The 22,898-nt window shown below is 39.4% G+C and overlaps 1 protein-coding gene and 1 non-coding gene across 2 annotated transcripts; both read right to left on the bottom strand.

The window, feature by feature from the left end:
- Positions 1–8,153: 8,153 nt before the first annotated feature.
- Positions 8,154–8,260, bottom strand: LOC112085674. The gene has a single exon (XR_002898974.1). It is a non-coding gene; the product is annotated as a small nucleolar RNA R71 (small nucleolar RNA).
- Positions 8,261–10,594: 2,334 nt separating this feature from the next.
- Positions 10,595–17,727, bottom strand: LOC112085425. Its single transcript, XM_024154638.1, has 4 exons — positions 17,699–17,727; positions 15,994–17,605; positions 15,290–15,915; positions 10,595–10,766 (listed from the first exon to the last, which is right to left on the bottom strand). The coding sequence occupies exons 1-4, from the start codon at positions 17,725–17,727 to the stop codon at positions 10,595–10,597; spliced, it is 2,439 nt and encodes an 812-aa protein (XP_024010406.1).
- Between the last annotated feature and the right edge of the window lie 5,171 nt (positions 17,728–22,898).

Here is a 22,898-nt window from a genome sequence, read left to right as displayed (position 1 = left end):
GAGAGTGATGAGAAGTGAGGGTTTGAAAAGAAAAGAAATCGGTCTTGGGTCTTGTGATCTAAAAAAGAAATAGAGCTCTAAGTGTCTAAAAGAAGGTATCTAACCTCTGAGTGAAAAGAAAAGAAAAAGAAAAGAAGCCAAAATGGCTCATGTGTTTAAAAAGAGAAAATAAGAGGTTAGATAGCCAAAGTTGTGAAAAAAAGAGCTGTGTGTGATAAGAAGATCCCAAGCCGAGAGTCTAAAATAAAAGAAAACCCTTTTAAGAGATAAAAGTTAGTGAGAAAAGAGCTGTGAGGTTCATTGTGAGAGTATGAGCTTGATATGTTTTGGGATAAGGGAAGTGAGTTGAGTCTTGCTCTTGTATACGCCCATTGCTCTGAGTTGAGTCTTGCTCTTGTATGCGCCCAATGCTCTTTACCTTTAGCATACTGCCGAAGCTTTGATCGTTCATAGAGAGATCCTTGATTGCTTTGAACCTTGCTTGTGCATTTGCATTTTAATGAGATCATTTTCATCTCATAGCCTCATCCTTAGCCAAACTTGGTAAACGCTTAATGAATGTCAAAGAGCTGAGTGATAAACAGAACTTGTGGAGATCGTTTGTTGAATTTTTAGCATCAAAGTAGAGTCTTGCATTGCGCTTGGAATTGGCAACTTGGAATCCGAGTCTCTTTCTCTCATTTGATCTTTTTGCTTGAGGCCAAGCAAATGACAAGTGTGGGGGAGTTGATATGTCCATAATTTACATCATTTAGGCCGCATTTTAGAGTCCAAATCATGTGTTACCTCGTGTATTTTAGGTCCTTAGGCATTGATTTAGACCTTCGGGGTTGCATTAGGTCCCAATGTGTCTTTGCATGGTTTGGAGTCTTTATCAGGTGATTTGGAGGTTGTTTGGAGTTCAAAAGGTGTGGTCAAGAGTTGAAACGGTGAACAAAAGGGTTAAAAATGGTGAAAACGGCAAAAAGGAATTTCTCGGCAAAAGCATGTACTGGCTGGATCAGTTTTATCGGCTAAAAATGCTATGGGTGATTTCTCTCAGCCAAAAATCAGTATCGGGTGAAAATGCTTGATAACACCTGATTTTGACCACTTTTTACCATTGATTTCAAATGATTTTTCAAAGGTTTTACTTAGTTTTAGGAACTTTTATTATGATTTCCATATATTTGTAGTCTCAAGGCTCTTTTCAGGAAACTTAGGGAAAATGATGGCAAAATGGAAGAAATCCACATTTTTAGCTCAGAGTGAGACCGTCAGAAGTTCAGCCTCAAATGAAGACTTTCTCACCGTCTGATCCAGCTCAAATTTGGAGATAATCAAGAGGAAACAATCAGATTTCCATATCACTTTACATCACAAAGATCCAACGGTGCAATCAAAAGATACATGGAGAACAAGTTGACCCGGTTCACCAGTCTCGGAAGACTCACCCGCGGTAAACACATGTTTTACCTGCCCTGGAAGAGTCTCACCCCTGGTGGACCTTAGGACGAGCCACAAGGCCCAACATCGAAGCCCCTTTGCCATTTTTCTTCAGAGAAGCCCAAAATGAGACCTGGAAGACCTTAGGACCTATAAATACATTGTTTAGCAGTCCTGAACGGGTGTGTGCTCCTGTAATAAGATTTTGAGCCACCTAGGGTTTGGCAACGGAGATGGGCATTCTTCCCAGATCCATTGTTCTTTCTACTTTTTATCTTATTAACTTTTCTGTTTCATTCTTTTGCATTATTCTATGTCTTTTATCATTCATTTTATCATGTAGATTAGTCCCAGAGAGTCAAGTTGTTTGAAGATATATACAAGCATATATATCAATTAGGATTTCTATTGTTCTTAGCCATATTCTGGATCTCATCTCTTCTAAGTTTTTCATAAAGCATGAGAGTAGATTCATGACCTATTCTCTGAGCCTATGATCGATCTGAGCCACAAGAGTGCTGTATCAGATCATCCGTACCTAGCTTCAGAAGAACATAGCCGCTATAGGAGTCGAGAACTATCTATAGAGAAGATGTGAGCAGACAAATTCAATATCTAATGCATGATCTTAAGTTTAGCATGAGAGCTAGAGTTAATTGCTAGATCTAAGAGATTAGTTGATTAAGGTGAAGAGAGTTGGTTAATCATACATATGTCTATTCTAGTTCAATGTAGATTCCCAAAAACAGATGAAGATAAATTGCCCGGAATCTAATTGGAAATGCCATCATACATCGATTAGAGTAACCCGGAGAAGTCTAAATCGCCACCAATGAGTTTAAGAGTCTTTAGTTTGAGTCGATATGCTTTAGATGTTCTTTTAACAATTTGATCATGCATTGCATTTCTTTGTGAATATTAGATTAGGTTTAGTTTAAGATCTTAACCAAAAACCCCAAAAACTTTTTATTGGTTTATGACTTTGCTTACTTCCCAGTTTGTTGTTTCTCGCAAATTAGACATCCTCCCTATGGATTGACATCCTAAGTCCTACAACGTACATCTGTGCACTTGCAAACTCTAGGGTTTTATAAATTTAAAATTTTTGGAGGACCAACGGGCTTGTTAAAAAACAACCCTAGGCCTGCAGGCCCATCAAGTTTTTGGCGCCGTTGCCGGGGAGGATTTTAATCTCTAGAGGTCTAAACCTGGAAGGTTGAAGCCGCAGAAGACTATATATATGTCGAGTTTCTGCCAAAGCAACATAGGAAGTAAACCAAATTAATAAACACCTAACTTTTTATTTTTCTGCTTATTCTCTCTTCTGTTTGCCCTAGTTTCAGAAACCTTTGAAGCATGGATCATTCAAGTTGCAACCTGTGTGAAGCTCCCTGCGCATGTGAATCACCCTCCAGGCGTGATTTTGATCATAATCTTCAGAACCCTATTCCGAACCACCACCATGGAGACTCGCGACCTCCACACCACCAAGATGAGCCCTATTCGCCGCACCTGGTGAACCGTCGACCATCTCATCCTCTTCCTCATCAGATTCTGCACCAAAACGCTGAGGCTGATCGATTTAGGCTCCAACTGAATCGATTACACTACAAGAAATGTGGGTATTATTAGCGGTCCTTAACCGCTATGAATCGTATAACATAGCGTTTCCTTAAGCGCTCTGACAGCGCCCGTCATCGTAGTTCTGGCACTTTAGATAGCGGACTTGTCGAATGCTATATTTAAGTAAATGCCAATAGCGTTTATGACGCTGCTATTATTAATTTTTATAATAGCATGTATTAATTGTTATGATTTGGTTGTATCTATCTGAATTGTTTGACAAAGATAGCATATATTTTTCTGTTATTAAATTAATTTATAATGACCCGAATTTAGATTTAAATAATTATTTTTAATAATAAAAATTAATTTGGTTTTATTAAACTGCAAATTATTTTGGTGATAATAATTTCATAACAAAAAATACCATTCATTAATCATTTCCACGTTTACAAATCCAAAATCATCAGCAACCAAAACCAAAAATCATCAACATTTCCATGTTTATTCTATCAATCAACCACTAATAACCCTTCACAATCATCCCTAACATAAACACTATCATCATCAGAATGTTCACCATCGAGATCTTCAACTTCTGGTACAGGTAAATGTGCAGAACCTAAATCCTCCTCTGTTTCCAACTCATGATAGCCTCTAGGTGGTGCTCTCATAACAACATACCAATTTGAAGAATCATCTTCCCTAGAGTAGAATACCTGTTTCGCTTGAGAAGGTAGAATGAATGGATCTTTCAAATATGCTGCTTGGTTCATATGAAGGTTCACAAGAGTGAAGCCATCTTCTTCTTTCACACCATTCCCTGAGTTGGCCCAATTGCATCTAAACAGAGGTACTTTGAACATGTGGTAGTCCATAAGTAGAATCTCCTTTATCACTCCATAATATGTAAGCATATCAGCTACCTGTCTTGTATCTCGTGCACTTGATCTACACATGCTAAATGCTTCATAAGTGACTCCACTGTTTTGTGTCTTCCGCTTAACTGCATCTGTGTGAAATCTCTGCCCATTGACGATGAACCCTTTATGTGCTTGCGCAACATTTCTAGGTCCAAATGCTAACCACTTTATCTCCTTGGAATGTCCTACAGTTGCATCTGAATGAATCTGATCCAGGAAAAAACCACCAATTTCAGAGCAATCAGTAATCTAAAAATCTGAACATGAACATGAACTAACCAATCCGTACATTTACTGAAATGGTAATCAAGAAGAGTGAAGATGACAACCTTTGTTTTAACCCATTGTGCAAACTGCTCTGTATGGTTTTTCCACAACAAAGTTTCATTTTTCTCACATCGAGCATCAGTAGCTTGTAATTCTTCCAAATGCATCCTGAGTTTACAGTAAACAACAACTATGAAAATGAAATACAAATTTTAAATAGAGCTGAACTAAAAGGATATCCTCTTACCCAACATACGGTTCCATACAAGCCATGTTCATTAGCACATAGCGATGTGCATTGTCTCTATCTTTATCAGAAAGGGTGACCTGTTTACCCTTCTGTAGAGGTCGACCTTGAAGCACCATCCTATCATCCTCAATATCTTCATTACGATTCACTCTTTCTTGAACTGGTACTGAATCTTGAAGGAACTCTAAACAAAATTGATATACTCATAAATTGCATCATTTAGTGTACATATTTTAGTCCAAATCATGTCTTATCTCATGCATTTTAGGTCTTTAGGCATTGTTTTAGGACTTAGAAGAATGCATTAGGTCCAAGAGAGTTTTGCATGGTTTGGAGTGTTAAACAGGTGCTTTTGGAGCCAATTTGGAGTGGAGGATGTGATTCAGATGAAGAAATGGAGTTGGAATGATCAAAAATGGTGAAAAGGAGCAATTTTGGGTTTCTCGGCAAAATGGTGTACTGAAGGTCGAAGGTTCTCGGCCAAAATCCTTCCCGCGGGCAGCTTTCTCGGCCAAAAACACGTACCGCGGCCAAGTCCCTCGGCCAAAAATCCCGGGTGTAGATACATTTCCGAAATCGCATCACCAGAAGATCTTGCCGGCCGATTCAGCTGTCGGAGTCTTCATAGAAGTTGGAGATAATTGAGTCCAGAGTTCAGAACAGTTAGAATCAAAGCATTTAGACCACGGAGCTTAAAGATATGGTAATCGGAAGACGAACAGGTCTCGCATCCATTCCGGAGCAATCCGATACTCCTGAATGATCGCCTGTCCGGGGAACCTTCCGGTCCGATTCAGTTGTCGGGGGCTTCATCAAAGTTGGAGACGATTGGATCATGGTTCCATAGCAAGTGGAATAATGGAATTCGAACGCGTGAGCAGAAAGTTGAGCTCCTCGGAAGAAACCCCTGTCTCGCTGCCGTCTTGGACCGACCCGATGATCTCCGAAGAATTCGAAGGACGGCGCACTTCCAGGAAGATTCAGTTTCCGGGGTCTTCATAAGAATCAGAGATGTTTGAGTCCTATTTCGATAACGTCCGAGATCATCCAATTCGGATCTATGAGCAAGAAGTTAACGTCTCCGGAATGGACACATGTCTAGACGCCTTTCTCTGATCGTGTAAATGCATTGCGAAGATGAGCCCTCCAGGAAGCCTTCCACTTCCCAAGCGCCGATAGTTTCTTCACCAAAGATCGAGCTGAATGAGTTATCTTTCTCATGGAACTGGTTTCAGGTCATTTGGAGTTACGAGCTGAAAGTTACACTGAACAGAAGAGAAGCTGCTCAATTCGGGTTTTAAGAGATGCGACTGTAAGCTAAGTGTTGTGTCCTACCTCGGCGTGAATACCTCCGCATGTTATGCCTAGGAGGCATGTTTACGAAGCCTTGGGACTATACCTCGAGGTAGGACTTCGGTCTTTCAACACCGAGGCTCCCTTGATCACCAAAATGATCCCCAAACGACTAAGTGTTGAAGCAGACCTTGGTGTGAACCCTTCAGCATGCTATGCCGAGCTCCTATGTTACACAAACCTCGGGTACCAGGCACCTCGGCATGTATGCCGAGGTCCTCATCTCTCCAACCCAGATCACAAACAAATCCTCTTCACGTTTCAAAGCTTTAACCGGATCAAATGCCAAGTCTCATGCATGTTCTTCAAGTGTTCATCAAAGTTTCAACCCAGCACATGACCCCCTGGTGTATGGCCCTCGGTGTGAGACTTCTTCAGATGGCGAGGGGTGGTTCCAGCAACCCAGAAAGGGCGGGTCAGTACCCAGTTTGTCCTGGGCTGACCCGGCCCACACCCTTTTATATAAATAGTTTTTAGAGACTAAAACCCTAGTTATGCTTTATCTTATCCTCTAATCTGCTTTCTCTTTGTTTTCTCTCTACTTCTTAGTGTAAAAACGAGTTTGATCAAGAGATAACTAGCAGATTTAATCATCTTAAAGCTGTTTCTTATCATCTAATCATCTCATCTCTGCTTCTAATCATGATTAACACCACCTCTTGCAAAAAAAATGGTGTGTTAATCATGATTAGTGAGTAGTTATCCTTTAAGCTTCTAGGTGTGTAGATTAGGGTGCTTAGATGATCGGTTTATGATGTTTAGGTTCTAGATTCTCATCTCCTTTCCTTAGTTAGCTGCTCTTAATGCTAGATCTTTGCACATCACTCTGATCTAAACCTTAGTCATTTCTCCACCCACAAGGTGTTTGATGAAATATCTGAATGAGCTAAGCTAAGGGTTTATGCCTTTTTCATCATGGGAATGATTTGTTAAATGCATGAATGACATATTAGAACTGTTTCTTAATGCTCACTGATTCATATTTCACAAATGATGATTTGGTTTGAAAGTGGATTAGTGTAGAGATTAATGCCTTCATGAGAGGATTAGTCTAGATTTGAGTTCTAAGTTAATTGCTTTTGAGATCATGTGATTGCTTGTTGCTGCTTTCTGTGTAAGATTCGGTCTCTTTGAAATAGAAACCGTTTGGTCATTATTAGACTTGATACTTTATGCTTGTTGATTGCTTGATCTTGCTTAAGGTGAATTAATCTTGATTAAGTGATTTACAAAGAGATTATTGTCATGGGAATGAATTAATCTGCTTTTGAAGTCTAGACTAAAGAGTAACTTGCATTGCATTATTGTTCTTAGCATCATGAATTGATATCTACAGCACCCTAATCAATGATCACATCTAGAGGTTTAGCTTTTACCATTTGCTTAATCACCATCATCTTGTTTGGCTTAATTGTTTAGTTCACTAATCATTACTTGTTTGTTTCTTGTTTATATTTTCACTTGTTACTTGTCACCAAACCTGTCTTTGATTAGCTTGACTTAAGAACTTATCTTATAAACTAGTGCCTAACTACCACACATATGGATTGACACCCCTTATACTACTTTGACAAGGGGATTGATAACCCATCTAAGAGCCTCAAAACTCTTAGTTATCAATTGGCGCCGTTGCCATATTGTGTGGGGCTAGTTAGCATTAGTTTCTGATATAGTTTTTGAGATCAAGTTTAGTTTGTTTTACTGATTCTCTTTCAAGTTCTGTCTTTGTTTTCAGGTGTATGATCACAAGAGGACAACTTAAAAGACAAAGCGAAAGAGCTGCTCATTTGGAGAGATTGGGAATGGATCAGCACGTTGGGATTGAGCACCAGGCTCAAGAAGCTGCTCACGGTCAAGGAGTTGGTATTGGAGCTAATGGGAACAGAAATCACGTTCCACACGGTCAGGTCCATCAGGGACCAGCTCAGGGTAATCAGAACCAAGACCGGCCTCAGGTTAATCAACCGCAACCCTTCCCAAACCCACCCTGGCGTCAAGAGCCTCCACTGGTCTATGTAGGAGACAATGACCGAGCCAATACACACCAATACAGGGCCGGCATTCAAGCTCCTCCAGTTCAGAACACAAGTTTTGAAGTGAAAGCCTCTATGCTCAACATGGTGCAGAACTCTAAGTTCTATGGGCTGCCAAATGAGGATCCTTTAGAGCATTTGGATCACTTTGATAGAGTTTGTGATCTCACAAAGATCAGTGGTGTATCTGAAGACAGTTTCAAGCTCAGGTTGTTCCCATTCAGTTTAGGAGACAAGGCACACCAATGGGAGAAGAACCTACCTAGCGGTTCAATACAAACTTGGGAACAATGCAAGTTAGCATTCTTATCTAAGTTCTTCTCCACTGCTAGAACCGCCAGGCTAAGGACCAAGATTTCAAGCTTCACTCAGCATTCTGATGAGACCTTTGGAGAAGCTTGGGACAGGTTTAGGAGCTATACAACTCAGTGCCCACATCATGGCTTTTCAGAAGCCTCTCTCCTTAGCACTTTGTATAGAGGAGCCGTTCCCAAGATCAGAATTCAGCTAGATACAGCATCAAATGGGAATTTCTTGGCAAAAGAAATCACTGCAGCTATGGAACTTGTTGAGAACCTAGCCATGAGCCAAGACACTTATGGGGAAGACTATGACCGGTGCTATAGAGGAGAAGGTTCTAGTAAACAACAAGAGCTGGAAAAGACCCTAGAGGAGTTGAAAGTTAAGTTTGCAAAGCTGGTAAAGGTCACTCAGCAACCTATACACTATGTAGCTGAAGAGAAGAGTTGTTTTACTAATGTCAATGAACCTGGTCTTGCTCAAGAGGAGTTACACTTCATTGGGAACCATAATAAGTTTCAAGGGTACCCTCCTCAAGGCTTTGTTCAAAAGAATCAGTACCAAGGTCAACAATCTTATCAGCCACAAGCGGTTCAGGCACAAGGGAACAGCTTCACAAACCAAGTCAGTTTTCAGCAACAAAGGTCTCCACCTCTTGGATTCGGTCAGCCACAGTTTCAGCAGAGTTCTATGCCACAGCAAGGTCCTGATATTGGTATTGTTCTCCAACAGATTTTACAAGGACAACAAAAGCTAGATTCCAAGTGTATTGACCTGACTTCTAAGATGGAGACATTAAGCTCTGAACTTATGACTCTTAGAAAGAACAAAGGCATTTGCACTTCAGAAACTCAGATCCCTCTTGCTGGTACAGCTGTTCAAAACCCCAAAGATTATTGCAATGCCATCTACTCAAGTGATGATCATTCAGCTGCTGTTCAAGAGATTGAATACCTTCTTTATGGTCAAGTCTCTGATGGGTCCAGTCCTAATAAAGAGGAAGAGGACGCCATTATAGAGGACTTCATGAGCTTGTTACCTGATCTCAATGAGGACATTGCAAAGGACCAGCCGGTTGCTCAGGAACAGCCAAAGAATGATGTTCCAAGCCTAGATTCACCAAGTGTGAAGCCTACATCACTCCCAAAGCTGGGTAATCCAGGGAAATTTACAATCTCTTGCACCCTTGGGAAGTTCAGAGTTGAGAATGCCTTGTGTGATTCAGGCTCAAGTGTAAATGTGATGTCTCTTAGCATGATGGAGAGACTTGGGATCAAGAACTTAAAGGAATATCCTTCTTCCATCACTTTTGGCGATTCTTACTCAAAGAAACCTCATGGGCTGATAGAGAACTATCCTTTGAAGGTTGGTGAGTGCATAGTTCCAACTGATTTCATAGTCATGAAGATGAAAAAGACAAAGGAACTTCCACTTTTGCTTGGAACTTCATTCCTTAACACAACTGGTGCAAGGATTGACTTTGATACTCAAAGAGTGGTGCTTACAAAGGTGGATAAGGACGTTTCTTACCCTGTCAAGCCTCCCTTAGCCGAATTTTGTGGATCAGCTGCTCAAGAGATAGAAGAGCCCAAGGTGCTTGAGATGCATTATGTGGGAAGTGTTGGAGTTTTAGGAGAATCTAAATCCCTTTCAGCTGTGGAGAAAGGAGAACAAGCCCACATCAACTATGGTCATAAGGATGAGAATGGAGAGCCTTTGATCAGATTAGAAGATATCTTCCTCACATGGTCTCCTACACTTAGTGAGCTAAAGATGATCAACAACAAAGGTGAAAGTTCAGCATCAAAAGAAAAGAGCCTTGAACTTGAATCTTCTTCTCAAGATTTTACTCTTACTCCTTGGAAAGATTCTGATGGATCCACAAAATACAACCTGGATTGCAATGGGAAATCAGGGTTATTTGCTGAACTCAGAACAGGTCTCACAAAAACGATCTTTGACAAGGATCCTGATGGTATTCAAGCGCTGATGCAAAAGGGTCTCAAGGTGGAGCTTAAAGAACAAGGTTCTAAGGGTACTCAAAGGAACCAGACCTCGGCATTCATGCTCAAGACAATAGAAGTGCTCAAGAGCATCAGTGCTCATCCTCACCCAACCTAAGACAAGGTTTTACAAAGTCAAACTTAGTGACTTTAAACAAAGTGCTCTTGGGAGACACCCCAAGCTTATCCTTGTACATATATCTTTTTAATCTCTTCTTTAGTCTTTCAGAATGTTTTGATGGGTTTGCTAAGTGATCTCAGGATTCTAGAAAGTGTTCTTGCTCAATGGTTTGAAGGAAAAAGTGCAGAGAGGAGCTTAAAGGTGGCGGCCTTATGATTCTGAGACCTCGGCCAAGCACCTCAAGATGATCATTACCGAGGTCTCTTGTTTGATCTTCACGGAACCAAGTGCTGTGAGAAGCCTTGGAGAGCCAAAGCCGAGGTGTTCCTGAGCTAATACCGAGGTGCCCTTGCCACTTACCCAGAAACTTGTCCACCTCGGTGTAGAAGCCTCGGCATGGCTAGGCAGAGGGGTCCCTGAACGAGCATGAACAAGGAGGAACGCTTGAGAGACTTGAGTCCAAGCAGAGGGTTCAAAGCACCAGCATCCTCCTCCATGTCCAATGCCTCCATTCCATCATGAACAAGTCTGGTAACTCTCCAAACTCTTTGTACATATGCATCTAGTTCTTAATTTTTCATTTTGCATTTTTCTTGCTTTTGCCTTTCACTTCTCTCTTATGCTTTTATAACACAGGGGACTGTGTTATTTAAGTGTGGGGGAGGAGTTTAGTGTTTACTAATCATGTTTTCTTTGATCTTATTTTCCAATTTGAGTCTTCAGTCTCATCTAGTTGCATCTAATCAGAAAATTTTCACAAAAAAATGTTCATTCTAGTTGCATTCACATTTTTTAGGATCGAGTCTAGTTGCATCATATAGGTTACATCTTGCTGGGAGTAATGATAGGTTTTCTAAGAGAGTACATCACTTTGAGAACTTGAACTGAATATGCTTGTGAATCTTTTTTCTGTGCTTGCAAAGTCTGAAATGATTTGAATCTGAGAAGCAAGTTTGAATTGAACTCAACTCTAATTAAGTGAGAACCTGAACTTGACTTGAAAATATCTTGTGATGCATTGTTTGAATAAGCTTGTGGATACCAACATACATACTTGAGCTAGAACCATTGTTTTTACCGCCCTTTTTCCTTAGCTCAAGTAGCTGAATCCACATCATGGATCAGTTCCCTCACCTTGAACCCATCCTTCTTTCAAGCCAATGTTTGTGTGTGAATTGAAAGGCCACCTTGGATCAAACTTAGCAGAAAGTGTTAGGTTTAGAGCGACAAGGGCAGGTCTCACTGAGTGCTGTGTTCCAATATTGAGGAACTGAGAGTGTTGGCGAGGAATAAGTGTGGGGGAAAAGACTTGTTGGTGAGTGAAAAAAAGGTGAGATGAGTGGAAAAGAGAAAGTGGAAATAGCTAGGGGAATGAAAGAAAAAGAAATGAGTCTTGGAGTTTTGAGTTAAAGAAAGTGAGCTCTGGTGTCTTGAAAAGAAATAGTCTAGCCCCTAAGTAAAAGAAAAAGAAAAGAAGCCAAAGAGCTCAAGTGTTTTGGAAAGAAAGAAAAAAAAAAGAGGCTAGAGGTTGCAAATAAAAAAGAGCTATGTAAAGTTTGAACTCCAAGACTTGAGAATGAAAATGAAAAGTAAGTCCCCTAGTGAGAGGAAAATGAGTGTGAAAAGTGAGGTTCTTGAGAGAGTGAGCAGTGAGAAAGCTTTGAGTAGAGTGTGGGGTGTGATGAGTCTTTGCCCTTGTATGCATAGGTTGCTTTTTACCTTTAGCATTCTGACAAAGTTTGATCATTCATAGAGAGATCCTTTTGCTGCATTAAACCCGCTTGAACACTGATGAGATCATTTTAATCTCATAGCCTCTCCCTAGCCAAGCCAGCTTGTTTAAACATTGCATCATTTAATTCACTTGATAAAAGCTTAATGAATGTGAAAGAGTTGAGAAAGAGGAGAACTTGTGGAGATTTCTTGTTGAGTTGATATATATCTGAGTATGGCTTTGCATTGCATAATTGAGCATGAACTTGAATTCTCATTGTGATCACTTCTCTCTAAAAGGAAATATGAACTCCCAATGCATTCAACCTCTCTCTCTCATTTGTTCTTTTTGCTTGAGGACAAGCAAAGGATAAGTGTGGGGGAGTTGATATACTCATAAATTGCATCATTTAGTGTACATATTTTAGTCCAAATCATGTCTTATCTCATGCATTTTAGGTCTTTAGGCATTGTTTTAGGACTTAGAAGAATGCATTAGGTCCAAGAGAGTTTTGCATGGTTTAGAGTGTTAAACAGGTGCTTTTGGAGCCAATTTGGAGTGGAGGATGTGATTCAGATGAAGAAATGGAGTTGGAATGATCAAAAATGGTGAAAAGGAGCAATTTTGGGTTTCTCGGCAAAATGGTGTACTGAAGGTCGAAGGTTCTCGGCCAAAATCCTTCCCGCGGGCAGCTTTCTCGGCCAAAAACACGTACCGCGGCCAAGTCCCTCGGCCAAAAATCCCGGGTGTAGATACATTTCCGAAATCGCATCACCAGAAGATCTTGCCGGCCGATTCAGCTGTCGGAGTCTTCATAGAAGTTGGAGATAATTGAGTCCAGAGTTCAGAACAGTTAGAATCAAAGCATTTAGACCACGGAGCTTAAAGATATGGTAATCGGAAGACGAACAGGTCTCGCATCCATTCCGGAGCAATCCGATACTCCTGAATGATCGCCTGTCCGGGGAACCTTCCGGTCCGATTCAGTTGTCGGGGGATTCATCAAAGTTGGAGACGATTGGATCATGGTTCCATAGCAAGTGGAATAATGGAATTCGGACGCGTGAGCAGAAAGTTGAGCTCCTCGGAAGAAACCCCTGTCTCGCTGCCGTCTTGGACCGACCCGATGAGCTCCGAAGAATGCGAAGGACGGCGCACTTCCAGGAAGATTCAGTTTCCGGGTTCTTCATAAGAATCAGAGATGTTTGAGTCCTCTTTCCATAACGTCCGAGATCATCCAATTCGGATCTATGAGCAAGAAGTTAACGTCTCCAGAATGGACACATGTCTAGACGCCTTTCTCTGATCGTGTAAATGCATTGCGAAGATGAGCCCTCCAGGAAGCCTTCCACTTCCCAAGCGCCGATAGTTTCTTCACCAAAGATCGAGCTGAATGAGTTATCTTTCTCATGGAACTGGTTTCAGGTCATTTGGAGTTACGAGCTGAAAGTTACACTGAACAGAAGAGAAGCTGCTCAATTCGGGTTTTAAGAGATGCGACTGTAAGCTAAGTGTTGTGTCCTACCTCGGCGTGAATACCTCCGCATGTTATGCCTAGGAGGCATGTTTACGAAGCCTTGGGACTATACCTCGAGGTAGGACTTCGGTCTTTCAACACCGAGGCTCCCTTGATCACCAAAATGATCCCCAAACGACTAAGTGTTGAAGCAGACCTTGGTGTGAACCCTTCAGCATGCTATGCCGAGCTCCTATGTTACACAAACCTCCGGTACCAGGCACCTCGGCATGTATGCCGAGGTCCTCATCTCTCCAACCCAGATCACAAACAAATCCTCTTCACGTTTCAAAGCTTTAACCGGATCAAATGCCAAGTCTCATGCATGTTCTTCAAGTGTTCATCAAAGTTTCAACCCAGCACATGACCCCCTGGTGTATGGCCCTCGGTGTGAGACTTCTTCAGATGGCGAGGGGTGGCTCCAGCAACCCAGAAAGTGCGGGTCAGTACCCAGTTTGTCCTGGGCTGACCCGGCCCACACCCTTTTATATAAATAGTTTTTAGAGACTAAAACCCTAGTTATGCTTTATCTTATCCTCTAATCTGCTTTCTCTTTGTTTTCTCTCTACTTCTTAGTGTAAAAACGAGTTTGATCAAGAGATAACTAGCAGATTTAATCATCTTAAAGCTGTTTCTTATCATCTAATCATCTCATCTCTGCTTCTAATCATGATTAACACCACCTCTTGCAAAAGAAATGGTGTGTTAATCATGATTAGTGAGTAGTTATCTTTTAAGCTTCTAGGTGTGTAGATTAGGGTGCTTAGATGATCGGTTTATGATGTTTAGGTTCTAGATTCTCATCTCCTTTCCTTAGTTAGCTGCTCTTAATGCTAGATCTTTGCACATCACTCTGATCTAAACCTTAGTCATTTCTCCACCCACAAGGTGTTTGATGAAATGTCTGAATGAGCTAAGCTAAGGGTTTATGCCTTTTTCATCATGGGAATGATTTGTTAAATGCATGAATGACATATTAGAACTGTTTCTTAATGCTCACTGATTCAAATTTCACAAGTGATGATTTGGTTTGAAAGTGGATTAGTGTAGAGATTAATGCCTTCATGAGAGGATTAGTCTAGATTTGAGTTCTAAGTTAATTGGTTTTGAGATCATGTGATTGCTTGTTGCTGCTTTCTGTGTAAGATTCGGTCTCTTTGAAATAGAAACCGTTTGGTCATTATTAGACTTGATACTTTATGCTTGTTGATTGCTTGATCTTGCTTAAGGTGAATTAATCTTGATTAAGTGATTTACAAAGAGATTATTGTCATGGGAATGAATTAATCTGCTTTTGAAGTCTAGACTAAAGAGTAACTTGCATTGCATTATTGTTCTTAGCATCATGAATTGATATCTACAGCACCCTAATCAATGATCACATCTAGAGGTTTAGCTTTTACCATTTGCTTAATCACCATCATCTTGTTTGGCTTAATTGTTTAGTTCACTAATCATTACTTGTTTGTTTCTTGTTTATATTTTCACTTGTTACTTGTCACCAAACCTGTCTTTGATTAGCTTGACTTAAGAACTTATCTTATAAACTAGTGCCTAACTACCACACATATGGATTGACACCCCTTATACTACTTTGACAAGGGGATTGATAACCCATCTAAGAGCCTCAAAACTCTTAGTTATCAATTAATGCAATGCATTCTTCAGATAAATATCCATAGGCCAATGCAACCTGTTAACACTCAATGGATCAGCACGGATTTTTTTTCGGATTTTACTTAATATTTTTACGCGCATATGCATATTAGACTAACATTATTGCATGAATTTCATATAGTAAAGTAATTGAGTACATCAAACCTTTCAAAGGGATACATCCAGCGGAAGTGGACTGGTCCTCCTAAACGTGCCTCTTTTGATAGATGTATTGGAAGGTGGAACATGATATCAAACAAGGATGGAGGGAAGAACCGCTCCAGTTGACACATTGTTTCCACAAACTCAGACTCCATTGTTATGAGTTTCTCCGGGTCAATGATATGCTGGCACAATCTGTTAAAGTAATTGCATAATCTGGTAATAGCAATCCTAGGTCCTCTACGTAACAAACCTCTTAACGCAGCTGGTAACAAGTTTTGTACTAGCACATGATGATCATGCGACTTCAAACTTCCTATATTAGGAGGGTTAACTGAAACACTGTTAGCAATATTACCACAATAACCATCAGGACCTCTAAACTTAGATAACCTTTGGCAAAAAATGGCCTTCTCTTTCTTGGATAACCAATAGGCTGCTGGAGGTAAGTATGTTTTCTTTCCCCTAACCTCTGCGTGCAAGTGCTTTCTGATTCCAATATCTTCTAAGTCTTTTCTTGCTTTCAAACCATCTTTCGACTTGGCAGTTTGCATCAAGATAGACAATATAGCATCCGAGACATTTTTTTCTACGTGCATCATATCAATATTGTGACGCACAGGCAATTCCTAAGACATTAAACAATAAACTGTTAGGCATATACGTATACAAGAAACTGAGAATATTGTTTAGTTAAGTTACTTTACCTTCCAGTAAGGTAGTTCAAAGAATATTGATCTCTTCTTCCACCGCCATAGATCATTTGATTCTTCACACTCATCTTCTTCAACCAGCTCATCATCTTCCAAATCTGTTCTTTTTCTTTTTTTTTCCTTGTCTAGAGGTCTTCCAAAATCATTCCTAAACGCCTTTACTGTCTCATAAATTTCAGCACCTGTTTGTATCCTATTAGCTCTCCCAACTTCAACAGTGTTGTCAAACCACCCTTTTTTAAATCTGTAAGGATGGCCAGGCGGTAGTCTCTTTCTATTTCCCATGTATACATACTTACGGCTAAAGTTAAGCCACATAGAAGGAGTATCCTTTCCACAGACGATGCAAGCTTGTTTCCCCTTGACTTTACTTCCAGACAATACTCCCAAGGCTGGATAGTCACTGATACTCCAAAGTAGTATGGCTCTAAGTGTGAAGTTCTCCTTCGCAAATGAGTCATACACTTCAATACCCTCAGACCACAAATCTTGTAAATCTTCAATCAAAGGTGCTAAGTAGACATCTATGTTATTACCAGGAGCTGATGGACCAGGGATCAACAAAGTTAACATTATATTCTCAGCCTGCATACACATTGTTGGAGGCGTGTTATAGTTGACCAACAATACTGGCCATGTGCTGTGATTGGTGTTTTGCATAGAGAAAGGGTTCATCCCGTCTGTACAAAGTCCAAGTCTAAGGTTCCTTGGTTCGGCAGCAAAGTCAGGCCATCTGTCATTCACTTGTGCCCAAGATATAGAATCAACAGGATGTCGCATTGTACCATCTTCAGTTGCATTTGTTGAATGCCAACGCAAATGCTCAGCCATCCTTTTTGATCTAAACATCCTCCTAAATCTGTCCTTGATTGGAAAATATCTAAGGATCTTTGCTGGAATCCCTATCTTCATCTCATTACTGTGCTTATCTTTCTCCCATCTTGAAACTTTGCACCTTGGACAGCTTTCTAGCTTTTCAAACTCCTTCCTATATAATATGCAATCATTCCTACAAGCATGAATATTCTCGTACCCAAAACCAAAGACCTTCAGAAACTTTTTGATTGCGTCTGTACTCTTCGGAAGCACATTGTCTTCAGGTAGCATATCTTGAATTAAAACCAACAGCTGATCAAAGTAGTTCTCAGACAAACCACTCTTAACTTTGATTCTGTAGAGTCCCATGATTGCTGCCACCTTTGTGTATTTCACACAAGTAGAGTACAATGGAGTTTCAGCTTCTCTTAACTTCGTCCTGAATTCAGTTTCTTCTAGAGCTTCATCCTCCTCATTTGGTTCCCCATTGTCATTCGGATTACCTTCACCTATACAAAATGCTGTCTTCAACAAATCAAAAGCCTCAGTTTCAGATCCAGGAGCAATATCTTCCGTACAATCTCTTTTCTCACCATGAATACTCCAACAAGAACTCTTATACTTCATATCCATACCCCTAATCACTAGATGCTCAACAATCTTCTCTAATAACTGATGGCTTAAATTGCGGCAATCTCTACAGGGGCATAGCATTTCAGACAGATTACCTAATCTTCTTGCTGATGAATTCACGAAATTAGTCACTCCTTCTGAGTACTCAAGAGTATTCCTACATGGTAAATCGGGAAATAGAAGTTAGCCTAACAAGATAAATTGGGAAATACAAGTATAAGATTGAGAGATTGTGTTAAGAAGATCAAACCTTGGCAGGAAAACCCATGCCTTGTCCATATGAAAACGACTGAGATCGAGATATTTCAGTTCGTCTGATAAGAGATGGTGTTACGAAGAATGTGTTATCATGTTAAGAAGAATTGTGTTAGAGATTGTATTAGGGATAAGGAGAGATCGAGATATCGAGAGATTGTGTTGCGAAAGATTGTGGTAGAGATTGTGTTCTTTTTTTTTGTCGGCGCCAAAGATTGTGGTAGAGCTAAATTTTTCATCTCAATCTAAATTTTTTCGGAAATTCACCTTTTCCCGGTTAAACGCATTCATCAGTAAAGGACGGCTCAGATTAGAGATGCAAAGGTGGAGAGACATATCCAACGGTGAAGTAAAGGCCACGTCTGCGATCTGCGTATAATTTATTCATTGGTCAATCTGTTTATTCCATTTTTTTAGTTTTAAAATAGGTTTATGGTATTAAAAATACGTATATAATCCAATTTTTTTTTGAAAATTTATAAAAATCAGTTTAAAAATATTCGAAAATTATTTCTTATATTTTGTATTCATATTTCAAATTAAATAATACAAACACTTGTTTGTATCCTACTTTAGGGTATATAGTCTACTTAAACACTTTAGGGTATAGTATTAAGTCAAACACTTAGTTGTAATATGTACAAAGAAGTTTTTAGTATGTTTTATGTTTAATCAAACACTTAGAGTATCAATTCATATAATCCAATAATTAATTTTAGGTATAAAGTTAGCATGGTTTAGGGTTTAAGAGTCTACCACTTTAGGGTATAGAATATGGTTTAGCTTTTATGGTATAATTTCATATAATTCGAAAATTAATTAATTTTAGACTTAGAGTATTGGTTTATTTTAAAATCATTTAGGGATTAGGGTATATGTATTTTTAAATAATTTCAGGTAATTAATTGTAAATAATTTAGGGATTAGGGTATAGAAATCTTGAATAAAATCAATTTAGGGATTAGGGTATAGAAATTTTGAATAAAATCAATTTAGGGATTAGGGTATAGAAATTTTGAAATAATTTCAGTAATTTATTATCATATTACTTCTTATATCTTTTAATTTCAAAATTGAAAATTTCAAATACCACATATTAGTGCTAATATCACATAATATAACATAAGTATCAGACTATTACACAAAATACAAAATACATCAAGTTTTAATTAAACGTAAACCATAACCGGAGCAATCAAACCGGACCAGCATATAAGACTATTACACAATCTTAAGTTTCAAATGAACAATATTTTGTCATTTGGCCATGCCACAGTTGAACCTATCGCATCAGAAATGTATTCAATCTCTGAAGTTGGTCTCCAGACCTTTGCAGTACCAATCTTAGCCACTTCAACCCAAACCTTGCTTGCATTTGGACCTAAGGGTACAAAGTGGCACACATCGTTCGGATCCGTTGAAGATACTCTTCCTTCAGCTACCTTTCGTCCAGAGTTGTTGCAGTCTAACAGAAAACACTTACTCTATGCACTTTTGGTAGAACTATTGCTGCCTGGACTCTACAATTCAAACCAGAAAATAGAATCAAGTATCAACATCAATACAATAGAATCAAGTACCAACATCAATACAACAGACAAACAAATAAAGAAACTTCAAATAAATCGCATACCACTGCTTTTGGCTCAGATCCTTTTAGCTCAGCTGTTTTTGTAGGTGTTGCATCTGCAGACATGATTTCAACCTTCAGAACTGGCCATGCAATTTTCTCGTTAATTGCATCACCAATCAAGAACTTATCAGCGGTTGGCCTCCACAAATATGCATCATTTTTATACACCTTCACAACTTCAATACTAACAGCATTCGGACCTAGAGGTATATTGTTAACCATCTCTTTTGAATTAGTTGAGCACATGATTCTTTCACCAATAACCTCCTCCTCTTCATTAGTCCAATCAAATATTTTGCATCTTCGAATATCATCTTCATCGGTTTGCTAAAATGTAAAAAGCTAATGATTAGAGATATGGAAAGGAACTACAAACCAAGATTTACAAACCAAAATTACAAACGACTTACCCTGGATACATCGACAGAAGAGTTTGGAGCCCTGTCTAAAATGACTTTGTCTATTGGCCAAGCTATTTTGCATCCCACAGCTTGCTGAAGAGATGACATATCTACTGTAGGCCTCCAAAGAGAAGCTTCTGGGTTTACTGCAGACTTGACAACAGTGGCCACTGCATTGGGACCAATTGGTACACGACCAATTTTGTACATCGGTTCAGCAGTGTAGAATTCTCCAACACCAACAACAACATCTGTTGACTCAAACCAGTCCAGTATTTCTACTCTCACTCCTTCTTTCAAATACCCACTACTCGCAGATGTTTCAGGATCACCATTACTTTTCTGAAAGAAGGAAAGTGAATTAGTAAATGTCATAATACTAGTTAACCAACTGACATATGAAAATACATAATTACCTTCTTCGCAGCTAACTCGTTGACCATTCCTTTTAACTGTCTAATCTCACTTTCCATATCAGCAATCTTTGCGTCTCAAGAATGCAGAAACGCTAACTTAGTAGCTGTAATCCCTCTGCCAAACCCCCTTACTCGGCCAGGTTTGTCTTTTCCCAAAACCTTGCTCACAGCATCTTCCCTGATATTTTCAGAAGCTGATGTGGAGTCCATTTGACTATCAAGTGACCGTATTTGTTCCTGATACAGATATATGTCCAGATGTTAACTCAATGATCATAATCCATTAATTGTACACAATATCTCAAGTTCAAGAATTCTTACAATAGTCTCAGCAAATTGAGGCTTCACAGGTCTACCATCACCATGAGTGTGTCCCGCAATCCATATCTTACTCCTCGTTACCTTCCTTGGGTCATTACTCTTTTTTTTCTATATAAAATACAGACATATGTTAGTACCATTTTAATTCAAAGTAATTAATAATATAGATGTTTGAGTAACTATTTTACCATATCATGAGCTAATCGAAGCATTCCTTTGCGACTGGTGGTGTGAGGAATCTGATTTCTTCTCAGCTCTCTGTACTTGTCACTTATTACCTACAATATAAATCTGAATCAGTTTAAATCTATAAGACAATATTACATGTAAACAAGAGAGTGTCTTATTTAAAGATGGCTAACTAACGTTGAAATTTGTGCTACACTTGCTCCTAACCCAAGAGTTCCATACTTGAATGGATGGGATGTTGCTGGGTTTTAAAGCTATTCTCTCAGCAGCAGTCTTCGCAGCTCGTACTTCTGTCACTAGCCTTGACTTCCCAGCCCTCCACAAACTTCCTAACTGCTTTATAATAACAGCTTTCTGCCACTCTTCATGCACGTTAAACCTCCCCTGCAACATAATTTGCAGAGGTCAAACATGTTTACAATTTCATATATAGTTATTAACAAAACGTAATATGCAAATATACCTGAATTTCCTCCCACATTGTGTCTCTTGTCACTGGATCAAGTTGTCTCCAATCACTAAGAGTAACCGGAACGTGTTCCCTCACAAGAGGACCAAGAAAAGATGATAGTGTTACTGAACCAGGTCCAACATGATCACCACACTCAGTGAATGTAACTTCAACCTTTTCTTGAGGATTTTCAGCCACCTTCCGCATCTTTGTTGGTCCTCTTCTCTTTTTTTCCTTCACTACATCTTCTCTTTGTTGGTCCGCATCTTTTTCTTGAGTGTTACCATTGGTAACTCCATCTTGTTCCATATCGACAGCTTCTTCATTTTCATTATGTTCCTGTCCAGGATTCAAACCATCTTCTGCTTCCTTCTCAGAAACTTCTAACTCAGGAGCTTGATGATTAGACTCTTGTTCCTCTGAAACTGCTTTGTCATGAACTTCTTTCTTAGAAACTTCATCTTCGGACTCCTCATTATAATCATCTTCCCCATTGGAAGCTGACAAGCTAATAGGCGTAGGATCTTCTACCTCTTCACATGGCACTTTCTTTTTTCTACCACCATTGCTTTTCTTAGCAACCTTTTTTCCTCTCTTCACCTTCAGTGTTGTTGCAGGTGTGGCCTCCAAGCCTTGATTACGTCGACTACGACGGGAAGCAACTTGTGATCCTCCTCTTGTCTTTACCATATCTGAAATGGATGAATACACAAAATGAAACTCAAACTCAATCCAAACTAAATAATCAAAAACTCCAACAAGATAAAAGATTCAAAACCCAAAAAATCAAAATCTTCTCCTTAATATATATACAACTCGAAATCAAACTAACTTTTCGACAGAACCCAACATGCAACCAAACAAGATAAAAATCGATGAACCCCCAAATCATAAGAGTGAATCGAGTGAGAACAAACCTTTTTCATTCGATCGACAATGAAGCTTCGATTCTATTAATACTCACATTTCTTGTAGTGAGGGTAAGGAAAAGGAAAAAGAAAGGGAAAGAATCACGGTAGAAGACATTGAAAAAGAAGTGGTAGGAGAGAAGGATGGAGAAGAAGTAAGAGAAGATACATCCCGGGAAATCCTTGGAGAAGACCCGATTCCACCTCCACCAACTCGTGTCTATAAACCTAAACCTCCATATCCTAGAGCCTTAAGAGCCCCTAAGAAAGAGAAAGAAAAAGCTAAGCTGAAAGAATTAATCGATCAATTAAATGTGAGATTACCTTTCGTAGAAGCTTGTGCTATGATTCCAGCTTTAAGAAAATACATGAAGGGTATTCTAACAAATTCTTTAACTCTTGAAGAAGGCGTTATGATGATAACCCATGAATGTAGTTCTATCCTGCAAAGCCGAATCCCTGAAAAGAAAAATGATCCTGGAAGCTTTGTACTTTCATGCACCATCAATGATGTCGCTTTTGAGCGTGCTCTCTGTGATTTAGGATCGAGCATAAACATGATGCCTCTTTCAGTAGCAAAACGTTTAGGACATCACACTTTCCAGCCCACTAAAATTTCCTTAGTATTAGCTGATCGTTCTGTTAGACAACCTGTAGGTATCTTAATTGATGTTCTCGTAGAAATAAAAAAATGTTCCATACCAACTGATTTCATAGTTCTAGAACTCGAACGAGAACCTAAGGATCCACTTATTCTTGGATGACCATTCTTATCTAGAGCCGGAGCCATAATCAATGTTCCTGAAGGAAAAATTGACCTTCATCTAGCTGGTCTAGTTATGCAGTTTGACATGAACAAAAGTTTCGATAAACCGA

This window comes from Eutrema salsugineum, unplaced genomic scaffold, assembly GCF_000478725.1.
Source record: "Eutrema salsugineum unplaced genomic scaffold, Eutsalg1_0 scaffold_3, whole genome shotgun sequence".
In the NCBI taxonomy this organism is placed as follows: Eukaryota; Viridiplantae; Streptophyta; class Magnoliopsida; order Brassicales; family Brassicaceae; genus Eutrema; species Eutrema salsugineum.
This window is presented reverse-complemented; position numbering and strand designations above follow the sequence as displayed.

Coding starts and splice junctions, on each gene's coding strand:
- LOC112085425 (XM_024154638.1), bottom strand. CDS start 17,727: ATGGACAAGGCATGGGTTTTCCTGCCAAG. Junction 17,606..17,698: donor GCATGGGTTTTCCTGCCAAG/GTTTGATCTTCT, acceptor TTTACCATGTAG/GAATACTCTTGAGTACTCAG. Junction 10,767..15,289: donor TGGATGTATCCCTTTGAAAG/GTTTGATGTACT, acceptor GAGAGTTACCAG/ACTTGTTCATGATGGAATGG.